This window comes from Scyliorhinus torazame, chromosome 4 (assembly GCF_047496885.1).
Source record: "Scyliorhinus torazame isolate Kashiwa2021f chromosome 4, sScyTor2.1, whole genome shotgun sequence".
In the NCBI taxonomy this organism is placed as follows: domain Eukaryota; kingdom Metazoa; phylum Chordata; class Chondrichthyes; order Carcharhiniformes; family Scyliorhinidae; genus Scyliorhinus; species Scyliorhinus torazame.
The window spans coordinates 80652030-80663825 of record NC_092710.1 but is presented as its reverse complement, the minus strand read 5'-3'; the positions used below and the strand labels follow the sequence as shown (position 1 = coordinate 80663825).

Sequence of the window (11796 nt, the reverse complement as noted above, 5' to 3'; positions counted from 1 at the left end):
TGTAAGTGTGTGAATGTGAGTGTCTGTATGTGTGTGATTGTGAATGTCAGTGTGTAAGTATTTGTGTGTGTTTCTGAGTGTGTGTGATGTGTGTGTGTGTGTCTGTAAGAGTGTGTGTGTGTATATAGGGAGGCACGGTGGCACAGTGGTTAGCATTGCTGCCTCACGGCACTGATGATCCAGGTTTGATCCTGGCTCCGGGTCACTGTCAGTGTGGAGTTTACACATTCTCCCTTTGTCTGCGTGGGTCTCACCCCCACAACCTAAAGATGTAAAGAGTAGGTGGATTGGGGGGAAAAAAGAGTGTGTGTGTATGTAAGTGTGAGAGTGTGTATATGAGTGACCCTGTGTGGGTGTGTGATCAGTTTGTGAGAGTGTGCAAGAGTGAGTGTGTATGTACGTCCAAGTGTGAGTGTGTGTATGTGTGCAAGTTGTGTATGTGTAAGTGAAGTGTGAATGTGTGCGTACATGTGAATGTGTGTGTGAATGACTGTGTAACTGCGTGTCTGAATTAGTGAGTGTGTGAGTGAGTCAAATGTGAAAAGGTGAGATGTATATCAGTAAACCTATTTACTGTGGTGTTTACATCTCTCTCCCTCTCTTGACCACACCCGCTCTTTCCCTCCCTCACACCCTCAAACTATTTTTCAATTATTCTGTCTCAGCTGGACAAGAACAAAGCAGCCTCAGAGTGGAGAGTGCAGAGGACTGCTGGCATCTGACAAATGACAATCCATCATTGTTCTGGGAAAACTGACCTCACACTGATCAATAGGCCATTCAGCCCATTGCAGCCCCTCCTTGTCCCCTCCACAAAGGCCATCGAAGCACAGGCTATACATTTTGAAGAGCATAACAGCCCATATATAAATTATAGACAACAGCAGCCCCTGTGTATATTATAGAGAATAACAGTCACTACAGATCAGTAAGAAGTCTAACAACACCAGGTTAATGCCCAAAAGGTTTGTTTCGAATCACTAGCTTTCGGAGCACTGCTCCTTCCTCAGGTGAAACAGTGTAAATGTGTGTGTATTACAGATAATAACAGCCCCTGTGTATATTATAGATAATAACAATCCCTGTGTATATTATAGAGAATAACAGTCACTGTGTATATTATAGAGAATTACAGTCCCTGTGTATATTATAGATAATAACAGTCCCTGTGGAAATTATAAAGAATAACAGTCCCTGTGTATATTATAGAGAATAACAGTCCCTGTGTATATTATAGAGAATAACAGCCCCTGTGTATATTATAGAGAATTACAGTCCCTGTGTATATTATAGAGAATAACAGTCCCTGTGTATATTATAGAGAATAACAGTCCCTGTATATATTATAGAGAATAACAGTCCCTGTGTATATTATAGAGAATAACAGTCCCTGTGTATATTATAGAGAATTACAGTCCCTGTGTATATTATAGAGAATAACAGTCCCTGTGTATATTATAGATAATAACAGTCAGTGTATATTATAGATAATAACAGCCCCTGTGCATATTATAGAGAATAACAGTCCCTGTGTATATTATAGATAATAACAGTCCCTGTGTATATTATAGATAATAACAGTCCCTGTATATATTATAGAGAATAACAGTCCCTGTGTATATTATAGAGAATAACAGTCCCTGTGTATATTATAGATAATAACAGCCCCTGTGTATATTATAGATAATAACAATCCCTGTGTATATTATAGAGAATAACAGTCACTGTGTATATTATAGAGAATTACAGTCCCTGTGTATATTATAGATAATAACAGTCCCTGTGGAAATTATAAAGAATAACAGTCCCTGTGTATATTATAGAGAATAACAGTCCCTGTGTATATTATAGAGAATAACAGCCCCTGTGTATATTATAGAGAATTACAGTCCCTGTGTATATTATAGAGAATAACAGTCCCTGTGTATATTATAGAGAATAACAGTCCCTGTATATATTATAGAGAATAACAGTCCCTGTGTATATTATAGAGAATAACAGTCCCTGTGTATATTATAGAGAATTACAGTCCCTGTGTATATTATAGAGAATAACAGTCCCTGTGTATATTATAGATAATAACAGTCAGTGTATATTATAGATAATAACAGCCCCTGTGTATATTATAGAGAATAACAGTCCCTGTGTATATTATAGATAATCACAGTCCCTGTGTATATTATAGATAATAACAGTCCCTGTATATATTATAGAGAATAACAGTCCCTGTGTATATTATAGAGAATAACAGTCCCTGTGTATATTATAGAGAATAACAGCCCCTGTGTATTTTATAGATAATAACAGCCCCTGTGTATATTATAGAGAATAACAGTCCCTGTGTATATTATAGAGAATAACAGCCCCTGTGTATATTATAGATAATAACAGTCACTGTGTATATTATAGATAATAACAGTCACTCTATATATTATAGATAAGAACAGCCCCTGTGTCTATTATCGAGAATAACAGTCCCTGTGTATACTATAGAGAATAACAGCCCCTGTGTATATTATAGATAATAACAGTCCTTGTGTATATTATAGAGAATAACAGTCCTTGTGTATATTATAGAGAATAACAGCCCCTGTGTATACTATAGAGAATAACAGTCCCTGTGTATACTATAGAGAATAACAGCCCCTGTGTATATTATAGATAATAACAGTCCTTGTGTATATTATAGAGAATAACAGCCCCTGTGTATACTATAGAGAATAACAGTCCCTGTGTATACTATAGAGAATAACAGCCCCTGTGTATATTATCGAGAATAACAGTCCCTGTGTATACTATAGAGAATAACAGCCCCTGTGTATATTATAGATAATAACAGTCCTTGTGTATATTATAGAGAATAACAGCCCCTGTGTATACTATAGAGAATAACAGTCGCTGTGTATACTATAGAGAATAACAGTCACTGTGTATATTATAGAGAATTACAGTCCCTGTGTATATTATAGATAATAACAGTCCCTGTGGAAATTATAAAGAAGAACAGTCCCTGTGTATATTATAGAGAATAACAGTCCCTGTGTATATTATAGAGAATAACAGTCCCTGTGTATATTATAGAGAATAACAGTCCCTGTATATATTATAGAGAATAACAGTCCCTGTGTATATTATAGAGAATAACAGTCCCTGTGTATATTATAGAGAATTACAGTCCCTGTGTATATTATAGAGAATAACAGTCCCTGTGTATATTATAGATAATAACAGTCAGTGTATATTATAGATAATAACAGCCCCTGTGTATATTATAGAGAATAACAGTCCCTGTGTATATTATAGATAATAACAGTCCCTGTGTATGTTATAGATAATAACAGTCCCTGTATATATTATAGAGAATAACAGTCCCTGTGTATATTATAGAGAATAACCGTCCCTGTGTATATTATAGAGAATAACAGCCCCTGTGTATTTTATAGATAATAACAGCCCCTGTGTATATTATAGAGAATAACAGTCCCTGTGTATATTATAGAGAATAACAGCCCCTGTGTATATTATAGATAATAACAGTCACTGTGTATATTATAGATAATAACAGTCACTCTATATATTATAGATAAGAACAGCCCCTGTGTATATTATCGAGAATAACAGTCCCTGTGTATACTATAGAGAATAACAGCCCCTGTGTATATTATAGATAATAACAGTCCTTGTGTATATTATAGAGAATAACAGTCCTTGTGTATATTATAGAGAATAACAGCCCCTGTGTATACTATAGAGAATAACAGTCCCTGTGTATACTATAGAGAATAACAGCCCCTGTGTATATTATAGATAATAACAGTCCTTGTGTATATTATAGAGAATAACAGCCCCTGTGTATACTATAGAGAATAACAGTCCCTGTGTATACTATAGAGAATAACAGCCCCTGTGTATATTATCGAGAATAACAGTCCCTGTGTATACTATAGAGAATAACAGCCCCTGTGTATATTATAGATAATAACAGTCCTTGTGTATATTATAGAGAATAACAGCCCCTGTGTATACTATAGAGAATAACAGTCGCTGTGTATACTATAGAGAATAACAGCCCCTGTGTATATTATAAATAATAACAGCCCCTGTGTATTTAGACTGAAGGAAATGTAAAAAGTTAATCAAACAAAATGACAGCACATGGGCAGCAGCATTTCATATAATTTAATCTGTAGTTCTGAGAGCGTGCTGCACTGTTAGAGGGTCAGTACTGAGGGAGTGCTGCACTGTCAGAGGGTCAGTACTGAGGGAGTGCTGCTTTGTCAGAGGGTCAGTACTGAGGGAGTGCTGCACTGTCAGAGGGTCAGTACTGGGGGAGTGCTGCACTGTCAGAGGCTCAGTACTGGGGGAGCGCTGCACTGTTAGAGGGTCAGTACTGAGGGAGTGCTGCACTGTCAGAGGGTCAGTACTGGGGGTGTGCTGCACTGTCAGAGGCTCAGTACTGGGGGAGCGCTGCACTGTTAGAGGGTCAGTACTGAGGGAGTGCTGCACTGTCAGAGGGTCAGTACTGAGGGAGTGCTGCACTGTCAGAGGGTCAGTACTGAGGGAGTGCTACACTGTCAGTGGGTCTGTACGGAGGGAGTGCTGCACTGTCAGAGGGTCAGTACTGAGGGAGTGCTGCACTGTCAGAGGGTCAGTACTGAGGGAGTGCTGCACTGTCAGAGGGTCAGTACTGAGGGAGTAATGCACTGTCATAGGGTCAGTACTGAGGGAGTGCTGCACTGTCAGAGGGTCAGTACTGAGGGAGCGCTGCACTGTCAGAGTGTCAGTACTGAGGGAGTGCTGCTCTGTCAGAGGGTCAGTACTGAGCAAGTGCTGCAATGTCAGAGCGTCAGTACTGAGGCAGTGCTGCACTGTCAGAGGGTCAGTACTGAGGGAGTGCTGCACTGTCAGAGGGTCAGTACTGAGGGAGCGCTGCACTGTCAGAGGGTCAGTACTGAGGGAGCGCTGCACTGTCAGAGCGACAGTACTGAGGGAGTGCTGCACTGTCAGTGTCAGTACTGAGGGAGTGCTGCACTGTCAGAGCGACAGTACTGAGGGAGTGCTGCACTGTCAGAGGGTCAGTACTGAGGGAGCGCTGCACTGTCAGAGGGTCAGTACTGAGGGAGTGCTGCACTGTCAGAAGGTCAGTCCTGAGGGAGTGCTGCACTGTCAGAGGGTCAGTACTGAGGGAGTGCTGCACTGTCAGAGGGTCAGTACTGAGTGAGTGCTGCACTGTCAGAGGGTCGGTACTGAGGGAGTGCTGCACTGTCAGAGGGTCAGTACTGAGGGAGCGCTGCACTGATGGAGATGCAGTTCTCCATATGTCTTTTGTCATTGATGTAAAATATCTCATGGTCACTTCCAGAAGTGTAGCAGGAGTGGGCTGGAGTTGTGGGGGAGGTGGGGTCAGCTCTCCCAGTTCAAGGGGGTGTCCACATTTATCAGACAGCATGGACTCCATTCTGAAAGATGGTGTACGGTTCCACTCCTCTGTGGCGTCCCTCTCAGCCCGTGGCCTCTAGACTCTGTTTGCAGAATGCTTGGTCCTTGCTGCCGTGGAAGAGCTGCCTTTCAGTGGAGAGCTGAGGTTTCCTGGGCTACCTTGGGCACAGGGAAAAATGGAAGGAAGGATGGAGAGAGGGAGAAATGGAGAGAGCAAGAGGGTGTGGTTTTTGAGAGGGACAGAGCGTGTGTGAAAGACAAAATATCATGGATCAGACGTCTGTACATTATTTGAAGGTCAGATTAATAATAATAATCTTTACTATAATAATAATTATAATTATAATAATAATCGTAATTGTGACAAGTAGGCTTACATTAACACTGCAATGAAGTTACTGGGAAAGCCCCTAGTCGCCACATTCCGGCGCCTGTTCGGGTCACAGAGGGAGAATTCAGAATGTCCAATTCACCTAACAGCACATCTTTCGGGACTTGTGGGAGGAAACCGGAGCACCCGGAGGAAACCCACGCAGACACGGGGAGATCGTGTAGACCCCACACAGACAGTGATCCAAGCCGGGAATTGAACCTTGGTCTCTGGAGCTGTGAAGCCACTGTGCTAACCACTGTGCTACCGTGCCACCTCCTCGAACTCTAGCCCACAGTGCCGCGATCTCAAACACCTTTAAAATTGATTGTTATAATTGCAATAAAAATCATCAGTCTTCCAGTCAGCTTGTTCTTGCGAGACAAAGCAACTCAATTCATCGCTCTCTCCATTCATGAACCTACAGGGGCTTAAAGCCTGGGCCTAGTTCTGATTCGCAGCCGCCTTACTCATTCGCAAGATTTGGAAAGCATCTGATAGATCACAAGCCTTCTGCCTCTCTCCAACGAAACACTGCACCACACTGTCAGAGGGTCAGTACAGAGGGGGTGCTGCACTGTCAGAGGGTCAGTACTGAGGGAGTGCTGCACTGTCAGAGGGTCAGTACTGAGGGAGTGCTGCACTGTCAGAGGGTCAGTCCTGAGGGAGTGCTGCACTGTCAGAGGGTCAGTACTGAGGGAGTGCTGCACTGTCAGAGGGTCAGTACTGAGGGAGTGCTGCACTGTCAGAGGGTCAGTACTGAGGGAGTGCTGCACTGTCAGAGGGTCAGTACTGAGGGAGTGCTGCACTGTCAGAGGGTCAGTACTGAGGGAGTGCTGCACTGTCAGAGGGTCAGTACTGAGGGAGTGCTGCACTGTCAGAGGGTCAGTACTGAGGGAGTGCTGCACTGTCAGAGGGTCAGTACTGAGGGAGCGCTGCACTGTCAGAGGGTCAGTACTGAGGGAGTGCTGCACTGTCAGAGGGTCAGTACTGAGGCAGTGCTGCACTGTCAGAGGGTCAGTACTGAGAGAGTGCTGCACTGTCAGAGGGTCAGTACTGAGGCAGTGCTGCACTGTCAGAGGGTCAGTACTGAGGGAGAGCTGCACTGTCAGAGGGTCAGTACTGAGGGAGAGCTGCACTGTCAGAGGGTCTGTGCTGAGGGAGAGCTGCACTGTCAGAGGGTCAGTACTGAGGCAGTGCTGCACTGTCAGAGGGTCAGTACTGAGGGAGTGCTGCACTGTCAGAGGGTCAGTACTGAGGGAGTGCTGCACTGTCAGAGGGTCAGTACTGAGGCAGTGCTGCACTGTCAGAGGGTCAGTACTGAGGGAGAGCTGCACTGTCAGAGGGTCAGTACTGAGGGAGTGCCGTACTGTCAGAGGGTCAGTACTGAGGGAGAGCTGCACTGTCAGAGGGTCAGTACTGAGGGAGTGCTGCACTGTCAGAGGGTCAGTACTGAGGGAGTGCTGCACTGTCAGAGGGTCAGTACTGAGGCAGTGCTGCACTGTCAGAGGGTCAGTACTGAGGGAGAGCTGCACTGTCAGAGGGTCAGTGCTGAGGGAGTGCTGCACTGTCAGAGGGTCAGTACTGAGGGAGTGCTGCACTGTCAGAGGGTCAGTACTGAGGGAGTGCCGCACTGTCAGAGGGTCAGTACTGAGGGAGTGCTGCACTGTCAGAGGGTCAGTACTGAGGGAGTGCCGCACTGTCAGAGGGTCAGTACTGAGGGAGTGCTGCACTGTCAGAGGGTCAGTACTGAGGGAGTGCTGCACTGTCAGAGGGTCAGTACTGAGGGAGTGCTGCACTGTCAGAGGGTCAGTACTGAGGGAGTGCTGCACTGTCAGAGGGTCAGTACTGAGGGAGTGCTGCATTGTCAGAGGGTCAGTACTGAGGGAGTGCTGCACTGTCAGAGGGTCAGTACTGAGGGAGTGCTGCACTGTCAGAGGGTCAGTACTGAGGGAGTGCTGCACTGTCAGAGGGTCAGTACTGAGGGAGTGCTGCACTGTCAGAGGGTCAGTACTGAGGGAGTGCTGCACTGCCAGAGGGTCAGTACTGAGGGAGTGCTGCACTTTATTTTTACAGTGGAGAAGCAGGCCATTTGGCCCATCGCGTCTGCACCGGCCCTTAGGAAGAGCACCCTACTCAAGCCCACGCCTCCACCCTATCCCCGTATTCCAGTAACCTCACCTAACCTTTTTTGGACACTAAGGACCAATTTAGCCAATCCACCTAACCTGCACATCTTTGGACTGTGGGAGGAAACCGGAGCACCCGTAGGAAACCCACGCAGACACGGGAGAACGTGCAGACTCCGCACAGACAGTGACCCAAGCCGGGAATCGAACCTGGGACCCTGGAGCTGTGAAGCAATTGTGCTAACCACTGTGCTACCGTGCTGCCAGTGTACTGTTGAAAGTGACGTCTTTTGCTTTTGATGCTTAACCAAGACTCAATTTTGCTCACTTGCGCAGGACTGTGATGGGCCAGGAGGGAAGGAATGCCGTGATTCTCCCAGGTTTTCTGTGGCCATTATGCACTTTGAATCAGCAGTGCCATAAACTAATGAATTGGAAGGTGCTGGCTTTGCTGTTTGTGGGATCCTGCTGTACACAAACTGGCTGCCGAGGTGTTCACATTACAACAGTGGCTACACGCCAAACAGTTCCTCACTGGCTGTGAAGCCTACTTGGGCAACCTGAAAGGCAGACAAATACCCATGTCTTCACCTCCTCCCGCCAGATTTCTGCCTCTCGCCCTCCCCCCTGCTCAGCCACAGGTCACCCGGGATTTACAGCTGGTTCCGTTATTGATTGAGACTTACTGGAATTCGCCGAGGACATGAGGGAGCTCAGGAGCTTCTTTGATTTCTTCATCCGGCGTCTGTGGAGCTCGACATTGCCATCTTCGCCTGTGGGGAGGCGAGCTGAATGAGGGAGTGAGAAAGGGACAAACAGATGCACTATCAATTACGACGAGACGAGAGTAGAATGTAATCGGGGCTTTATTACACAGAGATGTGTGGCCTCCTACAGCAGCTGATGAAATGGCTGCTGTACTGGGAGCACACACATTTATACTCCACCTACTGGGCGGGGCCAGCAGGCAGGGATATACCCCCCGTACCTGTAGTACAGGGGCCTTACCGTAATATCCATATATACAATATAATACAACAGTGGTGACTACCACATTCACCCCCTGTTAAAAATGAGTCCAGCGGGAGTGGTGGAGAACTACATACATACAGATTGGTTTTAAAATTACAGAGAAGGTTACAAATTTAGATGATCGGGCGCCTTGATCTGTCCTTGTGAGCGCCGCAGAGCTGGTGGCGACTCAGGCGTCGGCTCGGTCTTCGGTGACTCCGGGAGCGTGTCGAAATCCTCTTCATACCCGGGTGGGAGCAAGGGGAGGACGGATTGTCCTGGGGTGGGGGCTGCGGTGGGGTGCGCCGGGGGAGGGGAGGTTGGCGTCGGGGAGGGGGGGGGGGGGGGGCAGTGTGGGGACCCAGCTGGCGCCAGGTCCCTGAGGGAGACTGTGTCTTGGCGGCCGTCGGGGTATGCTACGTAGGCGTACCGCGGGTTCGCATGGAGTAGCTGTGGTCTCTCAACCAACGGGCCCGCCTTGTGGAGCCGCACGTGCTTGTGGAGGAGAACGGGTTCTGGGGCTGCCAGCCACGTTGGGAGCGAAACCCCGGGGGTGGACTGCCTGGGGCAGGCAAAGAGACGTTCATGGAGGGTTTCGTTGGTCGCGGTTCACAGGAGCGGCCGAATGGAGTGAAGTGCGTCGGGGAGGACCTCCTGCCAGCGGGAGGCCAGAAGATTTCTGGACCGTAGGGCCAGCAGGACGTTCCTCCAGACCGTCCCATTCTCCTGCTCCACCTGCCCGTTTCCCCGGGGGTTGTAGCTGGTCGTCCTGCTCGAGGCAATGCCCCTGTTGAGCAGGTACTGGCGCAGCTCATCGCTCATAAATGAGGATCCCCGGTTGCTGTGGACGTAGGCGGGGAAACCGAACAGAGCGAAGATGGTGTTGAGGGCTTTGATGAAGGTGGCAGACGTCATATCGGGGCATGGGACGGCGAAGGGGAATCGGGAGTACTCATCGACCACATTAAGAAAGTATGTGTTTCGGTCGGTGGAGGGAGGGGCCCTTTGAAGTCCACGCTGAGGCGTTCAAAGGGGCGGGAGGCCTTCACCAGGCGCGCACGGTCTGGCTGGTAGAAGTGCGGTTTACACTCCGCGCAGACCTGGCAGTCTCTGGTGATAGCCCTGACTGCCTCGATGGAGTAGGGCAGATTGCAGGCCTTAATGAAGTGGTAAAAGCGAGTGACTCCCGGGTGACAGAGATCGTCGTGCAGGGTCCGGAGTCGGTCCACTTGTGCGCTGGCACATGTACATCGGGACAGGGCATCAGGGGGCTCGTTCAGCTTCCCGCGGCGATACAAAATCTCGTAATTGTAGGCGGACAGCTCAATTCTCCACCTCAAGATTTTATCGTTTTTGATCTTGCCCCGCTGTGTGTTGTTAAACATGAAGGCAACCGACCGTTGGTCAGTGAGGAGAGTGAATCTCCTGCCGGCCAGGTAATGCCGATGACCGACTACGGGCTATCCACGATGACCTCTGCCACCCGGGGGTCACCCGGCTTATCCACTATATCAAGGTCCACAACCTGCCCTACTCCACCGAGGAGGTCAGAGCCATGACCAGGGACTGCCAGATCTGTGCGGAGTGTAAACCGCACTTCTATCGACCGGATATGGCCCACCTGGTAAAGGCATCCCGGCCCTTTGAGCGCCTCAGTGTCGATTTCAAAGGGCCCCTCCCCTCCAATAATCGCAACACGTACTTCCTGAACATCATAGACGAGTTCTCCCGCTTCCCATTTGCCATCCCCTGCCCCGATATGACCACGTCCACAGTCATCAAAGCCCTGCAGAGTGTCTTCACCCTGCTTGGTTTCCCCAATTATGTCCACAGTGACCGGGGCTCGTCGTTCATGAGCGACGAACTGCGTCAGTACCTGCTCAGTAAGGGCATTCCCTCGAGCAGGACTACCAGCTATAATCCCAGGGGAAACGGGCAGGTGGAGAGGGAGAACGCGACGGTCTGGAAGACCGTACTACTGACCCTGCGGTCCAGGAATCTCCCAGTTTCTCACTGGCAGGAGGTCCTCCCCGATGAGCTCCACTCTATCAGGTCCCTCCTTTGCACGGCCACAAACGAGACCCCTCATGACCGCTTGTTTGTTTTCCCGAGGAGATCCACCTCAGGGGCCTCGCTTCCATCCTGGCTGAAGACACCGGGGCCAGTCCTACTCAGAAAACACGTTCAGAGCCATAAGGCCGATCCTCTGGTAGAGAGGGTCCAGCTCCTACACTCCAACCCCCAATAGGCTTATATCGAACACCCCGATGGCCGACAAGATACCGTCTCTCTCCGGGACCTGGCGCCCGCAGGCTCCACCACCATCACCGCAGCTCCCACACTATATCCCGTCCAACCTACCATATTCAGTGCCCCCACCCCTATATGGTTCCTGCGCTCCCTCCCACCCGCCGCACCGGTCCACGGGACTGAAGCTCCAGAAGAGCCGCTCCCGGAGTCCACGCCTGTGCCCGCACCGGGCCCACTTCCACAGCCACCCGGACTGGCTGCAACACCAGTGCTTCAGCGATCGCAGCACACGATCCGTGCGCCGGACCGGCTGATCTTATGAGCCTGTCACCCCTGCCGGACTTCATTTTTTTAACAGGGGGTGAATGTGGTGAATGTATAGTGCTAATAATTCACCAGTGCATTTGTATCATGTTCTGCTGTTGTGTTATGTTATTAACCCTGTGGGCTCCGCCTATGGGCCATTGTGTGGCTTCACCCACAGGGGGATATGTTGGGACATGTACGGGCTCCGCCCATGGCTCCTCCCCTTAAGAGGAAGTATAAAGAGCAGCTGACCTGCAGGCGGTTCCCAGTATTGTACCGGTCGCAGGCAGA

General features: G+C 48.6%; 1 protein-coding gene across 2 annotated transcripts in view; it reads right to left on the bottom strand.

Annotated features, from left to right (window-relative positions):
- Nucleotides 1-4164: 4164 nt before the first annotated feature.
- LOC140411611 (uncharacterized protein CXorf65 homolog) overlaps nucleotides 4165-11796 on the bottom strand; it is a 38760-nt gene continuing 31128 nt past the window's right edge. Inside the window, exons 5-6 of one of the 2 annotated variants that reach the window (XM_072500671.1) lie at nucleotides 8625-8726; nucleotides 4165-5598 (exon numbers count right to left, since the gene is read on the bottom strand). In XM_072500671.1, coding sequence (XP_072356772.1) covers nucleotides 5516-5598; nucleotides 8625-8726 — 185 coding nt within the window. In that variant the 3' untranslated portion in view covers nucleotides 4165-5515. The remainder of the gene's footprint in view (nucleotides 5599-8624; nucleotides 8727-11796) is intronic. The other variant, XM_072500672.1, reaches the window with a different exon arrangement.